The sequence below is a fragment of the Tenrec ecaudatus genome, chromosome 14 (genome assembly GCF_050624435.1).
Source record: "Tenrec ecaudatus isolate mTenEca1 chromosome 14, mTenEca1.hap1, whole genome shotgun sequence".
Classification (NCBI taxonomy): Eukaryota; Metazoa; Chordata; class Mammalia; order Afrosoricida; family Tenrecidae; genus Tenrec; species Tenrec ecaudatus.
In genome coordinates, this window is record NC_134543.1 from 36,820,626 (window position 1) to 36,841,920 (window position 21,295).

The 21,295-nt window shown below is 46.6% G+C and overlaps 2 protein-coding genes across 4 annotated transcripts in view; one reads left to right on the forward strand and one right to left on the reverse strand.

The window, feature by feature from the left end:
- RAD51B (RAD51 paralog B) overlaps nucleotides 1-2,126 on the reverse strand; it is a 747,597-nt gene extending 745,471 nt beyond the window's left edge. For both annotated transcript variants that reach the window (XM_075530652.1, XM_075530654.1), the window contains exon 1: nucleotides 2,000-2,126. The gene's annotated coding sequence lies outside the window, so the exon portion shown is untranslated. The remainder of the gene's footprint in view (nucleotides 1-1,999) is intronic.
- A 137-nt stretch (nucleotides 2,127-2,263) lies between these two features.
- Nucleotides 2,264-21,295, forward strand: part of ZFYVE26 (zinc finger FYVE-type containing 26) — a 75,556-nt gene continuing 56,524 nt past the window's right edge. Inside the window, exons 1-10 of one of the 2 annotated variants that reach the window (XM_075530512.1) lie at nucleotides 2,264-2,328; nucleotides 2,799-3,060; nucleotides 4,802-4,880; nucleotides 10,743-10,832; nucleotides 12,566-13,079; nucleotides 13,992-14,113; nucleotides 14,883-15,047; nucleotides 15,196-15,284; nucleotides 16,163-16,326; nucleotides 19,344-19,532. In XM_075530512.1, coding sequence (XP_075386627.1) covers nucleotides 2,867-3,060; nucleotides 4,802-4,880; nucleotides 10,743-10,832; nucleotides 12,566-13,079; nucleotides 13,992-14,113; nucleotides 14,883-15,047; nucleotides 15,196-15,284; nucleotides 16,163-16,326; nucleotides 19,344-19,532 — 1,606 coding nt within the window. In that variant the 5' untranslated portion in view covers nucleotides 2,264-2,328; nucleotides 2,799-2,866. Of the gene's footprint in view, nucleotides 2,329-2,795; nucleotides 3,061-4,801; nucleotides 4,881-10,742; nucleotides 10,833-12,565; nucleotides 13,080-13,991; nucleotides 14,114-14,882; nucleotides 15,048-15,195; nucleotides 15,285-16,162; nucleotides 16,327-19,343; nucleotides 19,533-21,295 lie in introns of both variants that reach the window. The other variant, XM_075530511.1, reaches the window with a different exon arrangement.

Genomic DNA, 21,295 nt, shown 5'->3' on the forward strand with positions numbered 1-21,295 from the left:
CTCATTACGGGAGTAGAGAGCCTCACCTTTTCCCAGTAGAGTAACTGGTAGTTTCCAACTGCTAGCCTTTCGGTTAGCAATCCAACTAACAGCCCACTACACCTCCAGGATGCCTTATTCTATTAGACACAGGTCTGAGCAAATTTCTCAGTATAGGGATTATCCAAATCCGGTAAGGGCACACCACCAAGGGGATTTAAAAACAAGGAAATTTTTTGCTTGGAATTTTCTCTTCTTTTATGTCTGCGATTGAAAATCGCTTAAAGGAGCAGAGAGACATGGTAGTTATTTAAGGAATCATTAACAATCTCTCCATGTAAGAAAAGGGTCTTTTGTTTGCTTTTTAAATGCAGTCATGAAATAGTTTGGAAAAGGCAGAGTGAAATCGTTCAACCTGAAACGTGAGAGTTTGCCATTAAAGAAGAACTGAAGGAAACAAGAGGAGGGTTAGTGTAAGGCGTCTGTGGCTGGAAGGGAGCCGAATACGCTTCCCGGTATCAGGTCACTCTCTTTGCAAAAGCCTTTGCTCCCCTCTCCCATCCCTCAGTGGGTGCAAACGGTTTTGTGCTTGATTAACCTAAGGGTGGGAGTCCTCATTGCTTGGTGGTTACACGTTGCGCTACTAATGACAAATTCTGCCATTTGAAACCACCAGCCACTCCACAGGAATAAGAGGAGACTTTCTACTCCTGCAAAGAGTTATCGTCTCCCAAAAACTCACAACTGCCCCCAGTTCTACCCTGCCCTGTAAGGTCACTATGAGTTGGAATTGACTAGACGGCAGTGCATTGAGGGGTGCTCTGAAGGTCTGATAATCTACAGCCACGAAAACTCTATTGAGCAGTTCCACTTTATAATGATGTTACTTTTTCAACAATGTTTTTTAAGGACTAAGGTGTGCCTGACGTTGGTCACTGAATAAGGAAGAGCAAAGAATTGGTGCATTTGGATTGTGGTGCTAGAAAATAATATTAAAAGTACCACAGACTGCTAAAGGGTAAACCCATCTGTCTTGGAAGAAGTAATGGCCAGAGTGCTCCTTAGAGACATGGAGACTTGCAAAGTCTTACCTACTTTGGGCATATTGTCAGGAGACACCGGTTCCTGGAGAAGGACATCATCCTTGGTAGGACAAGAGCCTCAAAGAGATGTACTGACAGCAGCTGTAACAATGTTCCCTTCTTTTGTGCATATGTCGCCATGGGTCAGAACCAACTAGATGGCACTCAACAACAACATGCTATGTATGACAGGTTTGGGTGGTTTTTTTTTAATTGTTGTTGTTTAATTCTAATTCTTGACCTGTACCTTTTACTGGACAATGAGTCCCACTGAACATGGGACCATAGCTCATTCAGTTCTTCTATCCCCTTCTTGTAAGGCAGCAGGTCCCCGATGGCATAATGAATTACACATCGCGCTGCACCCCCGGGGGGTTGGGGGGAGTTGTGGTAGTGGGTAGGATGAAGCTGTCTACTCCCATAAAGATTTGCAGCTAGAAACTCAAGGGGCAATTCCACTCTGTCCAGTAAGGTCTCTGTGACTCAGAATCGACTCCATGACAGTCAGGTTTGGATTTGGTTTCCTAAGACAGGACCTTGTAATACTATCCAATTAAAAGTTGTCGCAAGAAGAATGAGGAAATACATGAATGGAGGCGAGGGGGTGCAGGACGGGAAATTCCGATTGAACGTTTTGGTATCTGACTCAGAGAAATGTGAACGAGATTGATAACCATGAAGGATTCAAGGCTTGCTGTTGGGATCATCCCTAGGGGAACAACAAAGAAACTGAGACCAAGGCCCTTGGTCCAAGGGCTCAATAGAAAGTAAATCTCTAAAAAATAATGATGGCAACATATGAACAAATATGCCGGATACAATCGATGTATGGATTGTTAAGAGTTGTAAGAGTCCCTAATAAGATGCTCTTTTTTGACAACAAATGCTAGAGAGCAGACAGAAGGGGCGAGGGGCGGGGTGTGGATCAAGAGAAGCACCTCTTCCCGTCTCTGGCTCGGCGGAACGTAGCACTCAAGCGGCTCCGAGGAAAAGCTGCGCGGTGTAGACAGGGAGGGTCCAAATCCCGGAAGCCGATTCTCCCTTTCCCAGCTTCCCGGCTCTCCCCAGTGGCGGGCGGCGGGGCAGGAGCGCTGTCGTCACGTGCCCCAAACAAATACGGCCAATCAGCGGGCAGCTTTCCTCCCGGGAGCCAATGGGAGCAGCGGCTCTCGGTTGTCGCTCCGCCCCCGGCCGGCGGGGCCTGTCACATGACTGGGCGCGAACATGGCTGCTCTGGGAGCCCAGTTGCTGTGGGCGCGGGCGGCAGGTGAGTGTGGGGCGTCTCCCGGTCGGCGGCCGCGTCCCTGCGCCTCCACGCCCACCGGCCCCCGTTCCTGACGCGGCTCCTCCATCTCCGGCCCTGGCCGAGGGTTCAAAATGAGGGCTGTCGCCGAATTTCTCCTCGTTGAGGGGCGACCACCTGGGGATTCGGGGCTGGACCGAGCATGAAAGCTCAAAAGGGAACCGGGAGACAGACAGACAGACAGCTGTGGGTCTTGCCTCTGCGCGAATGCAGTGATGACTCTGAATTCAAATAAAGGGTCGAGGCGAGGGGTGGCATCCACCCCCGGGGGAAAGGTGGCCGTTCTCAGAAGGAGAGAGTAGAGTGTCACAGGAAAGTTAAAAGGAGCCTGCGGGGAGGAAGTCACACCTGTTCCCAGTCGGGTTTGTAGTTGCTGGTGGAACGAGGAGATGCTTCCCCTTCGTGTCACCGGCGCTTCTGTTGTTTCCTAGCAGGTAGTCTACAGAGGAGAAGAATGTGCTTGGCATAACTCGCCCCGCGCCACCTCTCCTGTGCTCGTAAAATGCATCATCCATTTGGAGAAGAGGAAGCTGCTTCCCAGAAGCAGCTTTGGGGTTTTTTCTGTGAGTGCCTGCGGAGGGGAGATTGGGAGCTGGCACAGGCATGTGTGCCACCACTACACCAGGGGCAAGGAGATATCCCGCAGAAGGTGGAAGACATACTTCGAGCGCTGGTGGTGTGTCCTGATTTGCTGAGGTAAGCGATCCCGCTTCGTGGCAGGCAATCACGGGATGGGAAATACAGGGTTCAAGGGTGAGATCAGTGTGCCACACTCAACTACCCTCTGAAAAATTAGCAGGGGCAGTCTGCATTTCACGCCCTCTGAAAGGTTGCCTCTGAGATATGCACAACATTGATTTTGATTTTGGATTATTAACTGGAACTGGATGTAAGCCTGACCACTAAACTGTGCCTAAAACCCCCGTTTCAGGAGTATCACCATTGAAAGCATTTTCATTACTTCCAAGAGGGAACACCTTGCTGTCCTCTTGCTTATGCAATTGTTAATAATGTAACTTTAACCAAATACTGAGAGTGAATGGCCTTCAACCTTTTTTTTCTTCTGAGTTTGAAATAATTACAGATTCACAAGAAGTTTCAAAGGAAAGGCACTGAGTTCCGGGTACCCTTCCCCAGCTTCCTACCTGGGGTTATCTCATATACTGTAGTATGATGATTGCAAAGCCAAGAAATCGACAGTGGCACATTGCTGTGGACTCGACTACAGACCTCACTTTGTTCTTGCCTTGTGTAAAAGATGCATTCCTTTGTGCTTGTGCGTGGCTCTAAGCCGCTTTATCAATATATAGAGATTCATGTAACTGCCACCACAATCGATTTCATCGCAACAAAAGAACCCCCTTCTTTTCAGGTGCTGCTCTGTGTATTGCCACTGCACCTCCCTCTCTGTCCCCTGGCGACCACTAATCGGTTCTCCATCTTAGATTTTCAATGAAGTTCATCTTTAATTAACAACACGTGGTAGCAGAGTGGAATGTAGTCAGTCAGCCCCTTACTTTTGCTGTTCAGTTAGGCATCGTGTGTGATGCGTTGAGCTATGATCTGAAAAGTCTGCAGTTGGAGACCACCAGACGGGGCTTTCTACTCTCATAAACAGTTACAGTCTTGGAAGCTCGAGGGGCAGTTCTCCGCTGTAGAGAGTCGCTATGCTGTAGAGAGTCGCTGTAGAGAGTCGCTGTAGAGAGTCTCTGGGTCGACTCTGATGGCAGTAGCTGTTCTGTTACACTGTGTAACTGAGGTGTCAGCACACATACTTCCTGCCATCGAATCGATGCCAACTCCTAGCCACCTTCTAGGACACGATAGAAATGCCCCTTGGAATTTCTAAGACTGTAACTGTTCACGGGAATAGAAAAGCCCTGTCTTTCACCTGTGGAGTGGCTGGTGGTTTCGAACTGCTGATCTTGCAGTGGGCGCCTCCTGAGCACACCTGGAGGAGGGAAACTTAAGTGATACATGATTGTTTTCTTCCTTTATTTTTTCCCCTTAAATTTGAGTTCTAAACACTTACTGTCTAATTTCAGTTACTATTGTCAAAGAAAGGCTTAAGAATTTCTTTACTATTTTTAACTGAAAAATATTTTTGTAAAGTTCTTTTTAAAAGACTACTCCATTTCTCTAATCAAGAATATACTTTAGTTAGCCTTAGCTATCAATGATTTGCTATGTGTTTTTTATTTATTAAAAAAATAATGAGGAGTAGAAAAGGAGGTAAAGATGGGATTGATAATTTTTTTAAATAGAAGATGTTAGCCCTGTTCAGGTTTTAATGTATTATAGAAATGTCATAGACATTTGAAAATTTTTTATTAGAGAAGTACCTTGCTTATTCAGGTATAATCTAAATCTTGGATCACAAAAGAGAAATGTGGTCGACACTCATTTTTAAGGGTAACACTCTTATCACACTTAACAGATGTGGACAGGATACCAGCCCTCAAAAATTCGCCTGGGCCTGGCTTCTTGTCTTGGAAGAATGGCTCATCCAAGGAAAGGTGAGTAGGTCTACATTTCAGTTTTTCTCTTGTGTCTTGGGTGCAAAAAACTTAGAATCATGGAATTCACTTTTTGTCTTTGATTTGTTTTTTGTGAAGTATACTGGGATAAGAGTGGGCTGCTAACCCCAAGGTGTGTGGTTCAAACCTACCATCCACTCCATAAGAGGCAAATGAGGTTCTCTGCTTGAGCAAAGATTTACAGCCTCAGGAACCCTATGGAGCAGGTTGGCGCTGCACTAGTAATGTCATTGTACATTGGAATTAACAGGAGTTTTATCATACTTTAGTTTTGACACAGAGAATGGCTTAAATTGTTGTTATCTCCTTACCTAAATTAATTCATCAATTCACTCACAGACACTAACATACAAGGGTATTTTAAAACATTCGTGGAAAAAACGAACTAAAAAATGGAGGTGTTGCCTTTTTGTTACATATTGCTTGCTGGATGCCTTCTGAGGACTTTCCAAAACCAGTGAAAGTGATGAGGTCGGGAGGAAGGTGATGTTTGGACCTATTCAACACTCAAGTAAAGGAAAAGAACAGAACTTCAACTGCCTTCCTTCCAAATATTTTACTTTTAGTAGTCTTGCACAGTGCAATTTCACATATTTTAAACTGCATTCATTAGTAATTAAATAAGTCAGAACCGTTGAAAGAAAAGTTATTCAACATAAAAATGTAGTGAGAAAATGAATAATTCAAAAGTATTTGTTAAAAATCACCTACATGTGATCAAACTGTCAATAATTATTTCAAAGCACAGAAGAAAATGTAAGAGGCTAGGGAAACTAGATTAACGGAAACAGAACAACCAGAACAAAAATGATGAGGCTATTCATACAGAGTGAAGAATGTAACCAGTAATCAGTGTTACTGAATAATTTGTGTAGAAATTGTTGGCTCAGAACCTGAACTGCTGTGTAAATCTTCAGCAAAGACAAAATTTTAAAATATATATCTTTTTAAGACAACGTGTAAGGAAATACTCCCCGCCCCCCTTGAAATAAAACATTAAAAGCCTTTTTCTGAGAGGGTGTAATTAAGGCGCCTGTGTTTTTGATAATGGCGGTTGAATAATTTGGAAACGAATAATGATGGAACCAGTGTCACTGAATTATATATGCAAAAACTGTTGAACTGACAAATGTTACATATATACAATAAAGCAGGGTTTTCTTTTTTAATCCCTAAGATTTTCAATAAATCACCAGGTCTTTTTTCAAAGTCCACCCTGGGTGGATTCAAACCTCCAACCTTTCAGTTAGTAACCGAGGGCATTAACTATTGTATACACGAGTCACTATGTATTGGAATTGGCTCGATGGCAATAAGTTTGGGTGTGGGTTTCTTTTATTGGTTCCTTGTAGATCTGCTTCCTCCTATCTATTAACCAATCCTGTGCAGTGATCATGAGGACTCTCCGGCGTTCCTTTTTCTTCATGTTTTTTAAGTAGCAAGGCAGGGAACATCCCTGCAGCCCAATCTCTGATGAAGAGGCAGAAAGCAAATTATGGATGCAGAAAAGGAAAAATGTCTTGGGAGCCTAAAGGATTTCCAAGACCTGATCTCCGGTTCCTATGTAGGAACCATAGTTACCTTGCCGAAAAGAGTAGAAGGTGGTCTTAACTCCATCATTCCCTCGCCAACTCTTTGAGTCTCATCATCAACTGATAGATGATGCCTTGCAGGTTGCGTAGTACTAGAACTTTCTAGAGTAGTGAATGGCTCTGTTGTCAGGGTACTTGGGGGCTCATTCTCCCCTGACTTATTTATAATCTAAGTCTAACAGCCCCAATACAACTGTACTACAGAATGGCTATGACGCTAGAGTTACTAGAGCACACGTTGAGAATAGTTTTGCTCCCCAGTAAATAGGAACTCACTGCAACAATAACATTTGATAGTAAAGACACACCAAAAAAAGGAAAAGACCGTTTCATCTAATATTTAAAAAGGAAACTTTTAAAATATTTTTCATTAACATATATCATTCCCTAGTGCAATCACGTCAAGCAGAATGGTACAGTTACTACCACAGTCTGCAGACATTCTTTTTCTACATGAATTTGACATCGTCTCCCCTTCACCTCCCCCGCACTGACACCACCCCCGCACCCCTACCACTCCTACTTGCTGCTTGCCGCCTCTATAGGTTCCTCAATCCTGGGCTTAATATAAAAACAAAAACATATAACACAACTTCGAGAGGGTGACTTCCAGTGACGTGACACCTCTGAGATACATCCTACGATGGGCAAACAAACACCAAACAGAACAATACAAACTGAGGATACAGTTGATTTAGGAAACCAGATCAGGTCCAGCATGTCTCGTAGGGGGAAAAGGAAACTTTAAAAATCATTTTATTGGGGACTCGTACCACTCTTATCACAATCCATCCTTCCATCCATCGTGTCAAGCACATTTGTACATTTGTTGTCCTCACCCTTTTCAAAGCATTTTCTTTGTACTTGAGCCCTAGGTATCAGCTCCTCATTTTTCCCCTCCCTCCCCCAGGCTCCCTCCTTGAACCCTTGATAATTTATAAACTATTATTATTTTTTCATGTCTTGCACTGTCCGATATCTCCCTTCTCCACCTTTTCTGTTGTCAGAGGGTTATATGTATTCCGTTCCCCTTTTCTCCTCCCACCTTCCCCTTCCCCTCCTGGTATTGCTACTCTCATTATTGGTCCTGAGAGGTTATCTGTCCTGAATTCCCTGTGTTTCCAGCTCTTAGTTGTACCCATATACATGCTCTGTGTAGCCGGATGTGTAAGGTAGAATTGGGATCAGGATAGTGGGGAGGAAGCATTAAAGAACTAGAGGAAAGTTGTATGCTTCATCCGTGCTATATTGGGAAAAGGAACCTTTTAACCAAAGGTGGAAGACTTAGAAAAGGACAGGCAGCCAGCAAGTACTAGAAGATGGAGATGCAACCAGTATACTGGCTGCCTTCGTAGAACCACGGTAAGAACGCCCTACCTGTTAGTCAACCGAGCTGCAGTCCACACTGCTGCTCTGATTCCTTGAGGCTTCCTCCACCTCCCCCACCTCCGTGAGCATGACCCCAGCCCTGCCTTTCACTGCGGGCCAGACCGGAGCGTGTGCACAGGCACAGATAAGAGCTAAGAGCTCAGGGCACACAGAATCCAGGAACAGGAATGGGGTGGCCATATCAGGAGGGAAGGGGAAAATGGGGAGAGGAGGGGAGGAAGGGGAACAGACCACAATGATCAACACAAAACCACTCCCACCCCCAGGGGAACACACAACAAGAACTGTGGGGAAGGGAGGCATTGGTTGGTGTAAGATATGAAAATAATAATTTATAATTTATTAAGGGGCCACCGGGGCGGGGGGAGGGGGGGAGCTGGGGTACCAAAGGGCTCAAATAGAAAGTAAGCAATTAGAAAAGAATGATGGCAACATATGTACAGATATGCTCGATACAACTGATGTGTGGGTTCTAAGAGTTGTAAATGATCTTTTAATTTTAAAAAATGCACCAGCTGCATAAAGTTTTAAACTCCTCTGAGGAACTAAAACTTCCCACAGCTGTTTATATAACCACATCACTGGAGCTTCATGGACAAAACAATCCTTGAAGTTGGGGAAACACAAACAAATCTTAGTCTGAGCTAAGGAGCCAGGGAAGTGAAACGCAGCTGGTGTGGTTGAGCAACAGTGCAGAAAACAGGCAGCCAATCAGACAGGAAGTCAGCAAACAGCTGGAACAGAGGGGAAAGTTCGTTTGGCTTCACCAGTTCCCTGTTTGGACTGCTAAGATCCTTCATCAGGAACAAGGTTTCTTGTCGTTTTCCTTAGGGTTTCTCTATAGATCCTGGTGACCATTGTAGCTCGTTTTCTCTTTTAAATCTGAAATTACAGCTGACTCTAAATTACCCAGGATGGGTTATTTTTCATTCTTGCTTCCTTCCTGCCCCTCCCCTCCCCTCCACCCCCAACTCCCCACCTGCTAATAATCTTTTTGCCATTTCAGTCAGGCATTTGCCAAAAATTTGGTTAAGAGTGAGTTCAGTCGTTTTTGTTACTTTTCTGAAAGGTATATAAAGAAGGATAATGACAAAATTAATTCAGCAGACTTAGGGTTGTAGGAAAGAAAATTCGGTGAACAATAGACATTTAAAAAGAACTATGGTTTTCTTTTTAAGTTATGCAATGGACCAAAAAACGATGGATTTGGGAAAAGAAGAGGATGGGGAGGCAGAAGCTCTTGTTTTCACTGGGTTGGTATGACTGGAGGCCATTCACGTTTCTCCATCAGAGCCCTCACGCAAATCTTAAAATCTGAGGCTCAAGGGGGGGAAAATATCACTTCAGAGAAATTCGTTTCAGAGATATCAGCTTCTGATCACTGAAATGTACTTCTAAAAGGGATTTTTGGGGGGGAGGGCTGCTTTACTGTATGTCTCTAACAAAGCATGTGCCAGCTTAACCTTTTCTGCAGCTAGAAGTCCATGACGCCGGCTCCGCTCATTGCTCTCTGCAAGCACCACGAGCAGAAACACGTCAGAACTGATTTGACAGCGATGAGAAAGGCCAGCCTACAGAAAATAGTGAACCGTATCCTCCGCTCTGTAAAGGGACTGGAGGCGGGGAGAGCAGTTTACAACAGTGCCGTTGCTCTGCGTGCATAGATGCATGTTTAGAAACGGATCAGACGGCCGTAGACAAATACTAATAGTTCTTATTTAGTGGCTGTATTTAAACGCACACAAAGACTACAAAAATTATATGTATGAGAGAACCTCCAAAATACCATTGACAAGTGGAAGTGGAAAATAATTGTGAAAGTTAGAAAGATGGAAAATTTCACCCAAACGTTTTGAAAACCCCACTAACTAATATGTTTGCTTATTTCTAAGAGGGGCTTCAAAAAGTTCATGGAAATGTTCCATTATTTTCTCCTTCTATTTTCCATGAATTTTGTGACGCTCTTCTGTATATCTCAGAATCGCTAAAATATTTCTAAAACAGATGCCAGAAAAGACTGTGAGACTTGCTTTTGGATGTAGAGGAGCTAAAGGCAGCAAAGGAAATGGTGCAGTCAATGGGCTGAGAGGGAGCTTTCACGGGGAGGCTGGAGGAGACAAAGCAAAGCACTATCATGAATTGTGCAAACATGTAGGAACGTTAGAAAACCAGAAAGGAAGAGCACACTCTGAATCGCTCAAGCTGAAAGAAGTGAGGGAAGAAACTCAAGTCTTAAATGCAGTAGCTAAGAATTCTGTGGCCAAATATTGAACAATGAAGAAAGCATCAGAAGAAGATGGGAAAACACCCACCGTTACTGTGAAAGAGCTGTTGACGGCCATTCACTGGAGGAGGTAGCGCTCCGGGGTAGGCTTCAAGCACTGGCCATGGAGCATAGAACCATTTGAGCCACCTAGAGACTGCAGGAAATTAGACACGATTTTTTAAAACATGGAAATGTGATACACATACTTGGCCCAGATTAAGTGTTTAATAGAGCCCTAATTCTTTTTCTTTTCTCCTCCAACCGCTGTACAAAGAATGCAAAATAATGCAAACAGGGCTTTGGGGCAAAAGAAGCTCCTGTCCAGACCAGGAGAAGTCATGTGCAATGAGTAAATCTCGAGTTTGAGGCCAGTCAGTGCTTTCCAATGTCAATATTTAAGCTCTGAGTCCATGTGTAACTGGTTTTTTGTTTATAAAGAGAAATATCTAACAGTGTATCCAGGAATTCGGTGGATAAGAGTACTTTATTTCAGAAAAATAGTAAAAACAAACTAACTGGAGCGAACATTTACTTCCAGTTTGTTAACGAAAGCGTATCTCTGATCTCTACATCCTCTTCTCATGACTCGCCTAGAAAGCACTCCCAGCGGTTTTCCGGAAAAGGCTGGAGTTTCTTTTCTTGTCAGAAGACCTACAAGGTGACATTCCAGAGGACACCCTGAAGGTAAGGGAGCGCCCTCCTGGAGACATCTGCCAGTGTTTGCAGACACTCAGCCAACTCGGCTTCCAGGGACTCAGTAGAGTCGAGACCCAAAAAACTTGATTGAATTTCATTCTCAAACAAGGCCAGGCTAGATAGATACCCCTCAGAGGGGAGTTTAGACTCAGGACAAGCTTATCTGGTCTTTGAAATTCTTAGAAGGGAATTGTCCAGCAGTACTAAGTATAGTTGGGGATTGAAAAACTGTTTTTCTCTTCTCCTTTTCGTGTCTAAGGGGTGTATAAAGTGATTTAAGCCAGCATTTGAATCTTCCACCTGTAGATGGTAGGAAATGTGAGAAGAGAATTGAATTCATATGTGTGCATAGTTGTAGAATGCCTCTTCTGTCGCAGGAGATGTTAAAGGTTAATTCCATAGCAACCTCCCAGCACAGATTCAAAGTAAGTATCTGTGTGGCACACACCACTTACTACTGAAGTGTACAAGGAGGCCCTGTGAGTCGGCACTTGTTTTCCTCATGACCCTGCCACCTGTCGATGAAAGACAGGTTTCCAGGAACATAAGCTAGGGTCTGTCACTAGTCAGGGAAGCAGGGTTTTGTGACCCATCTCTGAGGCCGTGAGTGAAAAGGCAATCTGAGCACCCCCTGTCGGCACAGTGCCAAAGTGTGATCTATCGCCTACTTCCCTTCCCCTCTCCCCACGCCCTGCCAAGGAAGGAGCGCCTTCGACATTTCTGCTTAAGGCACTTCCAGCCTAGGTGGGAAGGCAGGACAACTAGATACTAAGCCATCTTACTAGGTGCTGTCGAGTGGGCTCCTGCTCACTACGATGGAGGGACTTCATCTCACGTGCTTGGGACACGTCAGGAGAGACCAGTTCTGGAGAAGGATATCATGCTAGTAGAGTAGATGGGCAGCAGAAAGGAGGAAGGCCATCAATGAGATGGATTGACAGTGGCTATCACAGCGGGCTCAAAAATAGAGGCAATCGTGAGGGTGGCACAGGAGCGGGCCGTGTTTTGTTCTGTTGTGCACAGGGTCCCTATGGGTCAGAACCGACTCATTGGCACCTAACAACATCAACAGTTCCTGAACCACCCTCAAGATCACTGTTACGTCCCAACCCTTTGAGGCAGGCACCAACCGTGTCACTTACCCCGTGGCTCCAAATTTGAAGAGCACAGAAAGCTCCGGGAAGAGGGAAGGTTGTGAGGCTGGAGGTACTGGCAGTTATAAAGAAGAACTCACCATGAGCTAGACCTTAACATATGGTTTAGCCTCTGGAGTAGAACAGAAGTTAAACAGCTGAAAATAAAATAAAAACGAAACTCAAATACCATTAGATGGGCATAACATCTCCTGCCTGTTTGATATCTGCCTCGTGTGGAGCGTGGATCCCCTGATGGAAATCAACAGTGTACATTTCAGAGGCAGCCAAGTGGAACTAGCTTGAACTTGGATGTGGGCTTGGGCAACTACATTCATCTCTCCTGGCCTCTTGCTTACTTGTAAATCAAGGGCAAAAGCAGTGTCTTCTTAAGGGGAATGTAATGACTCATTGCATTTTTTCCTGTACAAACAGTAAGTGACACACGGTAAGTAACTACTGCAGATGAGTTTGCACTGTCATTACTAATAAATGTAGGGGGGGAAAGAGGAAAACATCAAGGTCTGCAAGCACTAACATTCTAGAATTGCTCCCTGCCCACCATCCCTCTCTCTGGTCTCTGTTCAGGAGCTCTACGAGGTCTTAACACGAGGGGCAGCAGACCCCAGGCCTGATGGAAGTAGGAGATGGGCCCCTCAGCTCAGCGCCCACGCTGTCTCCATGCTCTGGGATCTTCTCAGGCAGGCTCCCCGGCCGGCGCAGGCCCTGCTGGAGCTCCTGCTTCAGGAGGACGACAACACCGGCCTGGGAGGCTGGTCTCTGCAGAAGACCCTGGTGGACCTCATTCACAAGGCCCTGAAGGCATTGCAGGGCCCTGATGCTGGGCCCCCGGGGCTAGCAGACGCCATCTACGGGGCCCTGCAGACTCTGCGCTGGCCTGCCGAATCCCCCAGGACGGAGTGGCGCCTCCTGTGTGACAGCCTGCTGGAGGCCTGCAGGGCTGAGGGGAGTCCCCTGCAGGAGGAGCGGCTGCTGAGCTGCCTGCTCCACAAGGCCGGGCGAGGCCTGCTGTCCCTGTACGGCCATACCTATGCAGAGAAGGCCATCGAAAAGCCACCAGGGGCCACAGCCTCAGGGAAAGGTGCGTTTGCTCACCTGCTTCTCCGTACGTCCAAGGCTGTCTTCATGCGCTTCTTAGTGCTGCTGTGACAGAAAAACCCCAAGTGGTGCCTTTCAGGAGGAGACAGATTCAGAACAGGAACCCCGCAGGACAGAGGAGAAGCGCCCCTGTGGGCTTACGCGGCTGTAACCCTTTACGGGAGCAGACAGCCTCCTCCCTCTTCCAGAGGGGCTGGACTTGCTGTTCGCAGCCCTGTGGATGACCCATTATGCCACCAGGTTCCCCCGGTCCTTCTAGTGGGCTGACGTTTCCAATCTGAGAAGAGGCTCTCCATCAGCCTGCTGGTCCTTGGTGGTGGTCAAGTGTTGCCTGTCTTCCCCCAGCTTCTGTGTCGCATGGGCTCTTTTCATCCCTCAGGAGGGGTGGAGGTGAGGGCACATCCCCATACTGACATGCCTCATCAACATCACAAAGAAACTCTCTTTCAAATGGGGTCACATCCACCGGTTAGGATTCCAATACATACTTGGGGAGGGGCCCAAGGCAGCTCATCTCCGGGATCTATCTATTGGAATTTGATAATTCCAATACACCCAACCTGTCGGCAGTGTGGTCAATAAAAAGCATAGAAAACATGGTTCAAGCGTTTAAGATCACAGACTCACATCCGTGAGGAGTTAGGAGTTGGGCCGCTAATCACAACCCATCCCTTGCCCCCACCTATCACCCCAGCCACTCCTCAGGTGAAAGATGGAGCTGCGTGCTCTGGTAGAGATGGACGGCCTCAGAAACCCCTGGGGGCAGCGGTCTGTCCACGAGCAGACCAGACTCCATGGTCAGTCATATGAGTCGGAATAGACTCAGTGGCAATGAAAGCTTAGGGTAAAAAGGCTTCTGGCTTGCCGGTCACCCCATCTCTGCTTTGATTTCCAGCCTCCCTGGATCCCGAGCGGGCAATGCTAGCCCTGTTCTCCAATCCCGACCCAGCCCAGGCCTGGAAAATGACATATTTCCACTGCCTGAGCCATAGCAAGCACTTCCTCGAGCAGATCCTGGTAAGGCCAGCCCCGTGCCTCTCCCTCAGATGTCCCCAAGGGGCCTCATTCGTTCCTTTCTGCTCCATTCCTTTACCCAACCCAAAGACACCCCGTCAGTGGTCCGCCCCGGGGTGCCGTCCATCCTGCACTCCTTGGGCAAAGAAGGAGCTAAGAGCCAGTGTGAGTCCTAGTGAGAAGGATCGTCCTTTGGGTGAGCCCTTTGGCCAGAATGAAAATGCTGGACATGTGTAAGGTGTTGAGAGGGTGTGAGGAAGAAAATGACAGCGGCAGCAGCACGCTGCCTCGCCACCAGGGGAATGGCATTACCGTGGCCTTTTCCTTCCGTATGACAACTGAGCTCCGTGAGCCAAACTCACTGCTGTCCAGTCAGTTCTAGCTCACAGTGACCCTATAAGACCGAGCAGAACATCCCCTGCATGTTTTCAATGTTATAGACCTTTACAGGAACAGAAAACTTCATCTTTCTCCCAAAGAGCACCGGGTGTCTTTGAACTACTGACCTGGTAGATAGCCCACTCATAAGCCACTGCGCCACCAGCGCTCATCCTCTGTGCCATGCACGATGCTAATAACTGGGCTTTCAGCAGGACCCAGTCCCCGGTTTCCAGGGGCATACACACTAGTGTTTTCATGACCATTTCTTGTACTCTGTGACTGTTAGCAACCTCCCTGCAAGACAGAGAGCTTTTCACCCCACGATCAACGAGATGGAATTTGTCCTTCCTAGTCCACATAGCTGCCTACAGCCACCTCTTTTGGCTTGCAGGTGACAGCACTAACGCTACTGAAAGAGGAAGACTTCCCCAGCCTTGGCTGCCTGCTAGATGGAGAATTCAGGCCCCTCAGTCGGCTGCTTGTGCTTCTGGGCTGGACCCACTGCCAGAGCCTGGAGTCTGCAAAGAGGCTGCTCCACACACTCCACAGGACTCAGGTGACTCTGCCTGTACAACCTGGGCTGCCCCAGAAAGGAACGCTGTGGGGCTCGGAGCTTAGGCAAAAGATGAGGTCCTGACATTGGTCACAATCTCTGACCCCACATGCCTGAGTCGGCATCTCTTTCTTCTCCCTCTCCCACACAGGATCAAGGCTGCGACAAGCTCCTCAGGGAAGCCTGTGATGGGTTGTGGGCTCACCTGGAGATCCTGGAGTGGTGTGGTCAGCAGAGGAGGTAAGGCCACATGCAGCCCACTCCCTTTCACGCTTGGACATGCTGGAGATTAGCTTCTAGGGCATTTCAAGACATCTGTCGCCTGTAATGTTTGGGGTTAGCAGTGTTGACCAGCAGCGCATAATTGTACCAGCTACTAATGTAGGCAAGAAAGGCAGGTAATGATTAGCCGCCCTGTAGCCACAAGGGGTAAACAGAGGAGGTTCCTGGAGGATGCTGCTGATAAAAAGAACAAGTACTCAGAGACCCTGAGCACTCAGTCTCAGCCAGGTGTTGCTCTGTGCGCTCCCGTGGATGGTTTCACTGAAGCCTCACAATGTCTCATGGGGTAGAACTTGAGATTATCCTCCATTTGAAGGGGGGACATCTAAAACCAGAGATGCTAGCAACCTGCCCAAAGGGTTACAGATAGTCAATGGGGGCCTACCCTCTTGGCCTTGTGTGAACAGATGCTTGTTGGGAAGTGCGCCAGGCCCTGTGTTTCCCTAAATCTGGGTGCTGATTTTTGGTCCCTCACCCAGCACTTCCTGAAGTAGAGTGGATGGGGGAAGCCCATATACCCAAAATGAAACCAGAGAAGGTTCTGTCAGCTCTAGACTAGAGGACTGTAGATATTAAGAAGCCTAATCTGCAGGTCCTTTCTAGACCCTGCTCACCCAAAAGGCCCTTTCTAGAATCAGTAGAGCTGAGTTCATGGATGTACTTCCTACAGGGTAAATAAATGACATGTTCCATCTCAGACCACCTACAATCCAGATCCAGGAGGTGGGACCTCTGATGCCATGGCCAGAGAGAAAGAGCAAGAGGGAAGGAGATTAGCGTCTAGGGCAGTAACACCAGCCCTTCCCCACCCCTATCCTCTCCACTTTCTCTTTCAGCAGCCCCATTCCGGAGAGAGATCTCTTATGTCATTTGCATGGTGGAGACAGCCACTCAGTGCTCTACTCTCTCCATCACCTGACCAACCTGCCAGCCCTCAGGGAGGAAGATGTTCTCAAGCTGTTACAGAAGGTGCCAGCCAAGGACCCCCAGCAAGAGCTCGGTGAGTTGGTGATAGGGTGGCTTGGGCAAGATGCCCTGGCCCATTCCTTCCAGCATAAGCTGTGTCTAGATGTGATATCTGGGATATATCAAGTTGTTGTCCACTAGGTTAGCTTTGTTGGCTTCAGTCAGATTGGGGGGTGTGGGAGCATTTCCCCTTTCTCTTGGTGAGTCACGGGGAATCCCAAGAGCACATTTCCCTTACCCTTGTCCTCATGAAACAGCTCAGAAACCAGTAACATACAAGGTAACAGTTGGTAACCACCTCCTGAATTCATAGCATGGTCACTGTCGTCCTTACAGAAATTTTTGGTGAAAATTCAAGCCTCATTTTTTTTAATAGTTTTATTGACAGATAACCTCATTTGCCCTGCAGTCTAATCATTCGATCAAAGATTTGAGAACTCATCACCAAAATCAATTTCTAAACACTTTCTCATATTCTCCCCAAGGCCCCCTTTGCCCTCCCTGCCATGCCCCTAGGCAATTTTCAATCCAGTTACTCTCTATATGGATCTATCCTGGTTTTCATAGAGATAATCATATAAAACATATACAGGAAGCAGATGAGCAAACAAAAAATGGCTAAACAAAACAGGTGAACCTCAGTCAAAAAGAAAGCAGGGAGTATTAAAATCAGAAACAACTTTAGGATGGAGATCAAATTGTAAGGTATTACATTTTAACATAACCACATCTGCCATGATCGACTGTGATCACTGGGTATTCATTGGAAGCTTAATCCATGTGGGGACCCTGAACGTGGATTTGGGCTCCTGTTATCCACATCCTTCTGCACACCGGGTGCTCACATTTGGCGCTTCTGCTGTACCATTCCCATCTTCGGATTTGGATTTTATCATTCACAGTCCTTAGATCACACAGGCTGGTGTCCTTCTTCCGTGCTTCACATTTTGTGCTCCCTCCACATCTCATCAGACTCTATTGCACCAAACAAGAGTATCACAGTGTCTCCACCGCCAGCCACACCGGCCAAGGAGGCCTGCCTCTGAGAGAAACAAACATTCTCACTGGGCAGCGGGGCTTCCCAGCCTGAGTGGTGCTCTGATCTATTAGTAAATTGCATTTAATAGTGTTGATTCCTTCAATTAGTAGTGTTGCTTTCACTTATTAGTGAATTGGAAAGTCAGCATTACTGATTTCCCTATCTTATTATTGTTTTTCTGGAAAAGTAGGCAACTTGCTTATCAGTTCACATAAAGGAACTGGAGCCGGAGCTACAGGTAACAAAGCCTTCCAAATGCAGATTTAATCTGACTCCTGTTGGCCCGCACACCGTGAGCTTTGAGAGAAACAGTTGTAGAGTTGGCATCCGGGGCATCCAAGAGGCATCCAGGGCGCAGAATTACAGGCAGCCTGTGCTCTTGGGTCATGCAGTAGCTGACAAGCCCTGGCCTGAGCAGTAAAGCCATGTAGAGGTCAGGGTCATAGAGCAATATTGGTCACGTTCTTTTTATTACTTTGAGCCTGGCAAGACTGAACTTCCCAGAAGAAGCAACTGTTCTGAAATCTTATATATAAACAGGTTCATTACAACATGCCACTAGCAAATTATCTCTGACTCACCCAGGGCCCACAGTAGGCACTGTGGTTCAGTAAGCAACCGGGTACCCGTTCAGTGGAACCATATGCAGCCATCAGAAATTCACTTTGCGAACCTAATCCAGTGTTTCTGGTTTAGTGGATTTTTGAGAAATAAAATTACACTGTATATAAAATGACATTGCATTCAAGTTGAACACACACCACACACGTCCACCTAACTCTGGAAGAGGATAAGCCAGATTGGAACAGTGGTTGTGTGTGTAACTAGTTGGATTGTGAGGAATTGTTCCCACCTATTTTTTTTTCTTTATTAGATGTAATGCTTTTTCTTTATTGCCCAGGTGGGACTTTGGTCCAGGGAGGGTTAAGACTATGAGGGAACTTGGGCACTGACACAATGACACTGCCCTCCCTCCTCAGTAAAATCCAAAGCAATAAAGAGCAATTCTCAATTAGAAAACAAGTATCGAGGATTCCAGCAGAGTTTGGGGTTTTCCCCTAATCTCTGCTTCAGGGCTTTCTTACAACTATCAGGTGTTTAAAACTCACTGCCTGCAAGTCACTGCCGACCCCCAGTGACCCCATGGAACAGGGACGAGCTAACCCCATGGGTTTCTGAGACCGCAGTTCTCTCCGGGAGTGGAAAGTCCCGTCGTCCCCCGGGGAAGCAGCTGGTAGTTTCCAACTGCTGACCTTTTGGATCGAAGACCGAGGCCCAACCACTATGTCACCAGGGCTCCTTCAGTAAGAGGAAAAATCAAGTCCCTACTTTTCACTTCCCTGCCACCAGCTGAGGTAGGGGACTTCTTCCCCTGACTCACCTGTGGAGCACACTGGGCAGGGTCCTCCCGACTGCTGACATCACCTGAGTCACCTCATTCGCATGAATCCTCAGTGTGGGCTGGGGCCTCACAATTGGGTTCTAGAGATTATTTCTTGGGAGGCAAGGAAGGACACGGCCCAAATTCCCTGACAGAGTTAACTCCTCAATAAGGAAGTGACTTGTTGAATGGCCATGGATGGGACCCATGTTGAATAGACATGTAGAGGTTAAGGTGGAAAAATAAATGAAGGGTACTGACAGGTGATGCATGCGCCCTGGTACATAAGGGGTTATGTGTTGGGTGTTGGGCTGCTAAGCACGAGGTCAGCAGTTCTAAACCACCAGCCACTATAAAGATTTATAGTCCTAGAAACCCATGGGGGAAGTTCTGCCCTGTACTGTAGGGTCACTATGAGACAGAATCAACTAATGGCAGTGAGTTTTGGGAAGGAAAAGTGATACTGAGGAGAAGAAAGGCCTGGAAAGAGCATCTCACATGAACAGAAGGGAGGGGGAAGGAGAACACTTGGTCTGCCCACCGGAGCATATCTGTGGAGTTCGGCCATTCTCTCAGGTCATGTCAGGAAGAACCAACTCTGAAGTTGTGCCTGTTTCTCTCTGCGATTCAGATGTGGCTGATGGCCCGGTCCCTGACCAGCTAGGCCAGAGTCAGAGCCTGACACTCTACCAGGGCTTCTGTGCCATGAAGTACGCCATGTATGCCCTCTGTGTGAATTCGCACCAGCACTCTCAGTGCCACGACTGCCGAGAGGGTGCCTCTGAGGACCGGGCCTCCACCTCTGAGCCCTCCTCCCCAGGTACAGCTTCCGTGCCCCTTCCCTGTCCCTTCATGAGCTCCCAGCTAACCGCCTGCCCCCGCGAGTTCCACGAGATTTCAGGGTGGGCTTGTTCGCATTGTACCCAGGAATCACTTCACCCATTTCCCGGTTTCTCTGAATCAACGGGCCTGTAGAGAAAGTAACTGATCTGCCTAAATTCTAATAGAGTTTGATCATCTTGTGCGGTATTTTCTAAATACTTTTTAAACTACAATAAGAAAAACCTTTCACGGAAATAGAGGAAAGAGCTAGGAGGCAAAGGGAATTTACAGAGATCTAAATACAGGCATGTACATATGTAAATTTATTTATATTTGAAGATGGCGAAATAGATCTATATGCATATATTTATAGGTTTAGTATTAAAGTAGCAGATGGACATTGGGTCTCTACTCAAATACTCCCTCAATGCAAGAACACTTTGTTCTATTAAATTGGCATTCCATGATGCTCACTTTCCCAACACAATCACTGAAGACAAAGCGGGTGAATAAGCAAATGTGATGAAGAAAGCTGATGGTGCCCGGCTATCAAAAGATATCTCATCTGGGGTCTTAAAGACTTGAAGATAAACAAGTGACCATCTAGGTGAGAAGAAACAAAGCCCACATTGAAGAAGCACACCAGCCTGTGTGATCACATGGTGTCGATAGGATCAGTTATCAGGCATCAAAAAACAAAAAAGTCATATCATTGTGAATGAGGGAGGGTATGGAGTGCAGACACAAAGCCCATCTGTAGGCAACTGGACATCCCCTTACAGAAGGGTCGCAGGGAGGAGATGAGCCAGTCAGGGTGCAGTATAGCACCATTGAAACATACAACTTTCGTTGTCTATTTCTTTAATGCTTCCTCCCCCCACTAGCATGACCCTAATTCTACCTTACAATTCTGGCTAGACTGGAGCATGTACATGGATACAGATCAGAGCTGGAAACACAGAAATCCAGGACAGATAAACCCCTCAGGACCAATAATGAGAGTAGTGATACCAGAGGGTAAGAGTAAGGTGGGGTAGAAAGGGGGAACTGTTTACAATCATCTACATAAAACCCTCTCCCCAAGAGATGGATAACAGAAAAATGGGTGAAGGGAGACATCAGACAGTGTGAGACAAAATAATAATAATAATTTATAAATTATCAAGGGTGAGGGGGATGAGCTGATACCAAGGGCTCAAGTAGAAAGCAAATATTTTGAGAATGATGATGGCAACAAATGTACCTGACAAAATGGATGGATGGATGGATGGATTGTGATAAGAGTGTTATGAACCTCCAATAAAAGGATTTTTAAAAAAAGAAGAGAAAACCTTTCACATAACACCACAGCTTCACTTGAATGAGCCATGATTTGAGAGCACTTACATACGAGTATATGTGTATGGAGGGCGGGGGGCGGGGGAGGGCTTCAAAAAGCCCGTGGAAAAAAGAGAATGGAAAGATCCTGGGAGTGTCTACATATGAGGGGGTACCCAAAAGAAACCGAACTCACACTGGGCGGAGCAGAGCTTTCTTAGTATGCATTTCTGCCCCGCTAGGCCAGCCTTGAGCAACTCCCTCTGAGTGAGTGCACCTAGTGGTGCCTGCGAAGGTTCTCTCAGGTCACCGTGAATTTTTTCATAAAAGCAATTTAACTTGAACCTCATTTTTTGTGATTGCTGATTGAAGAGAACAGCATGTAGCTGTGATATCTTGTTTCCTGCTCAGGAAAAATGCTGCAGAAACTGTTGTGATGTTGAA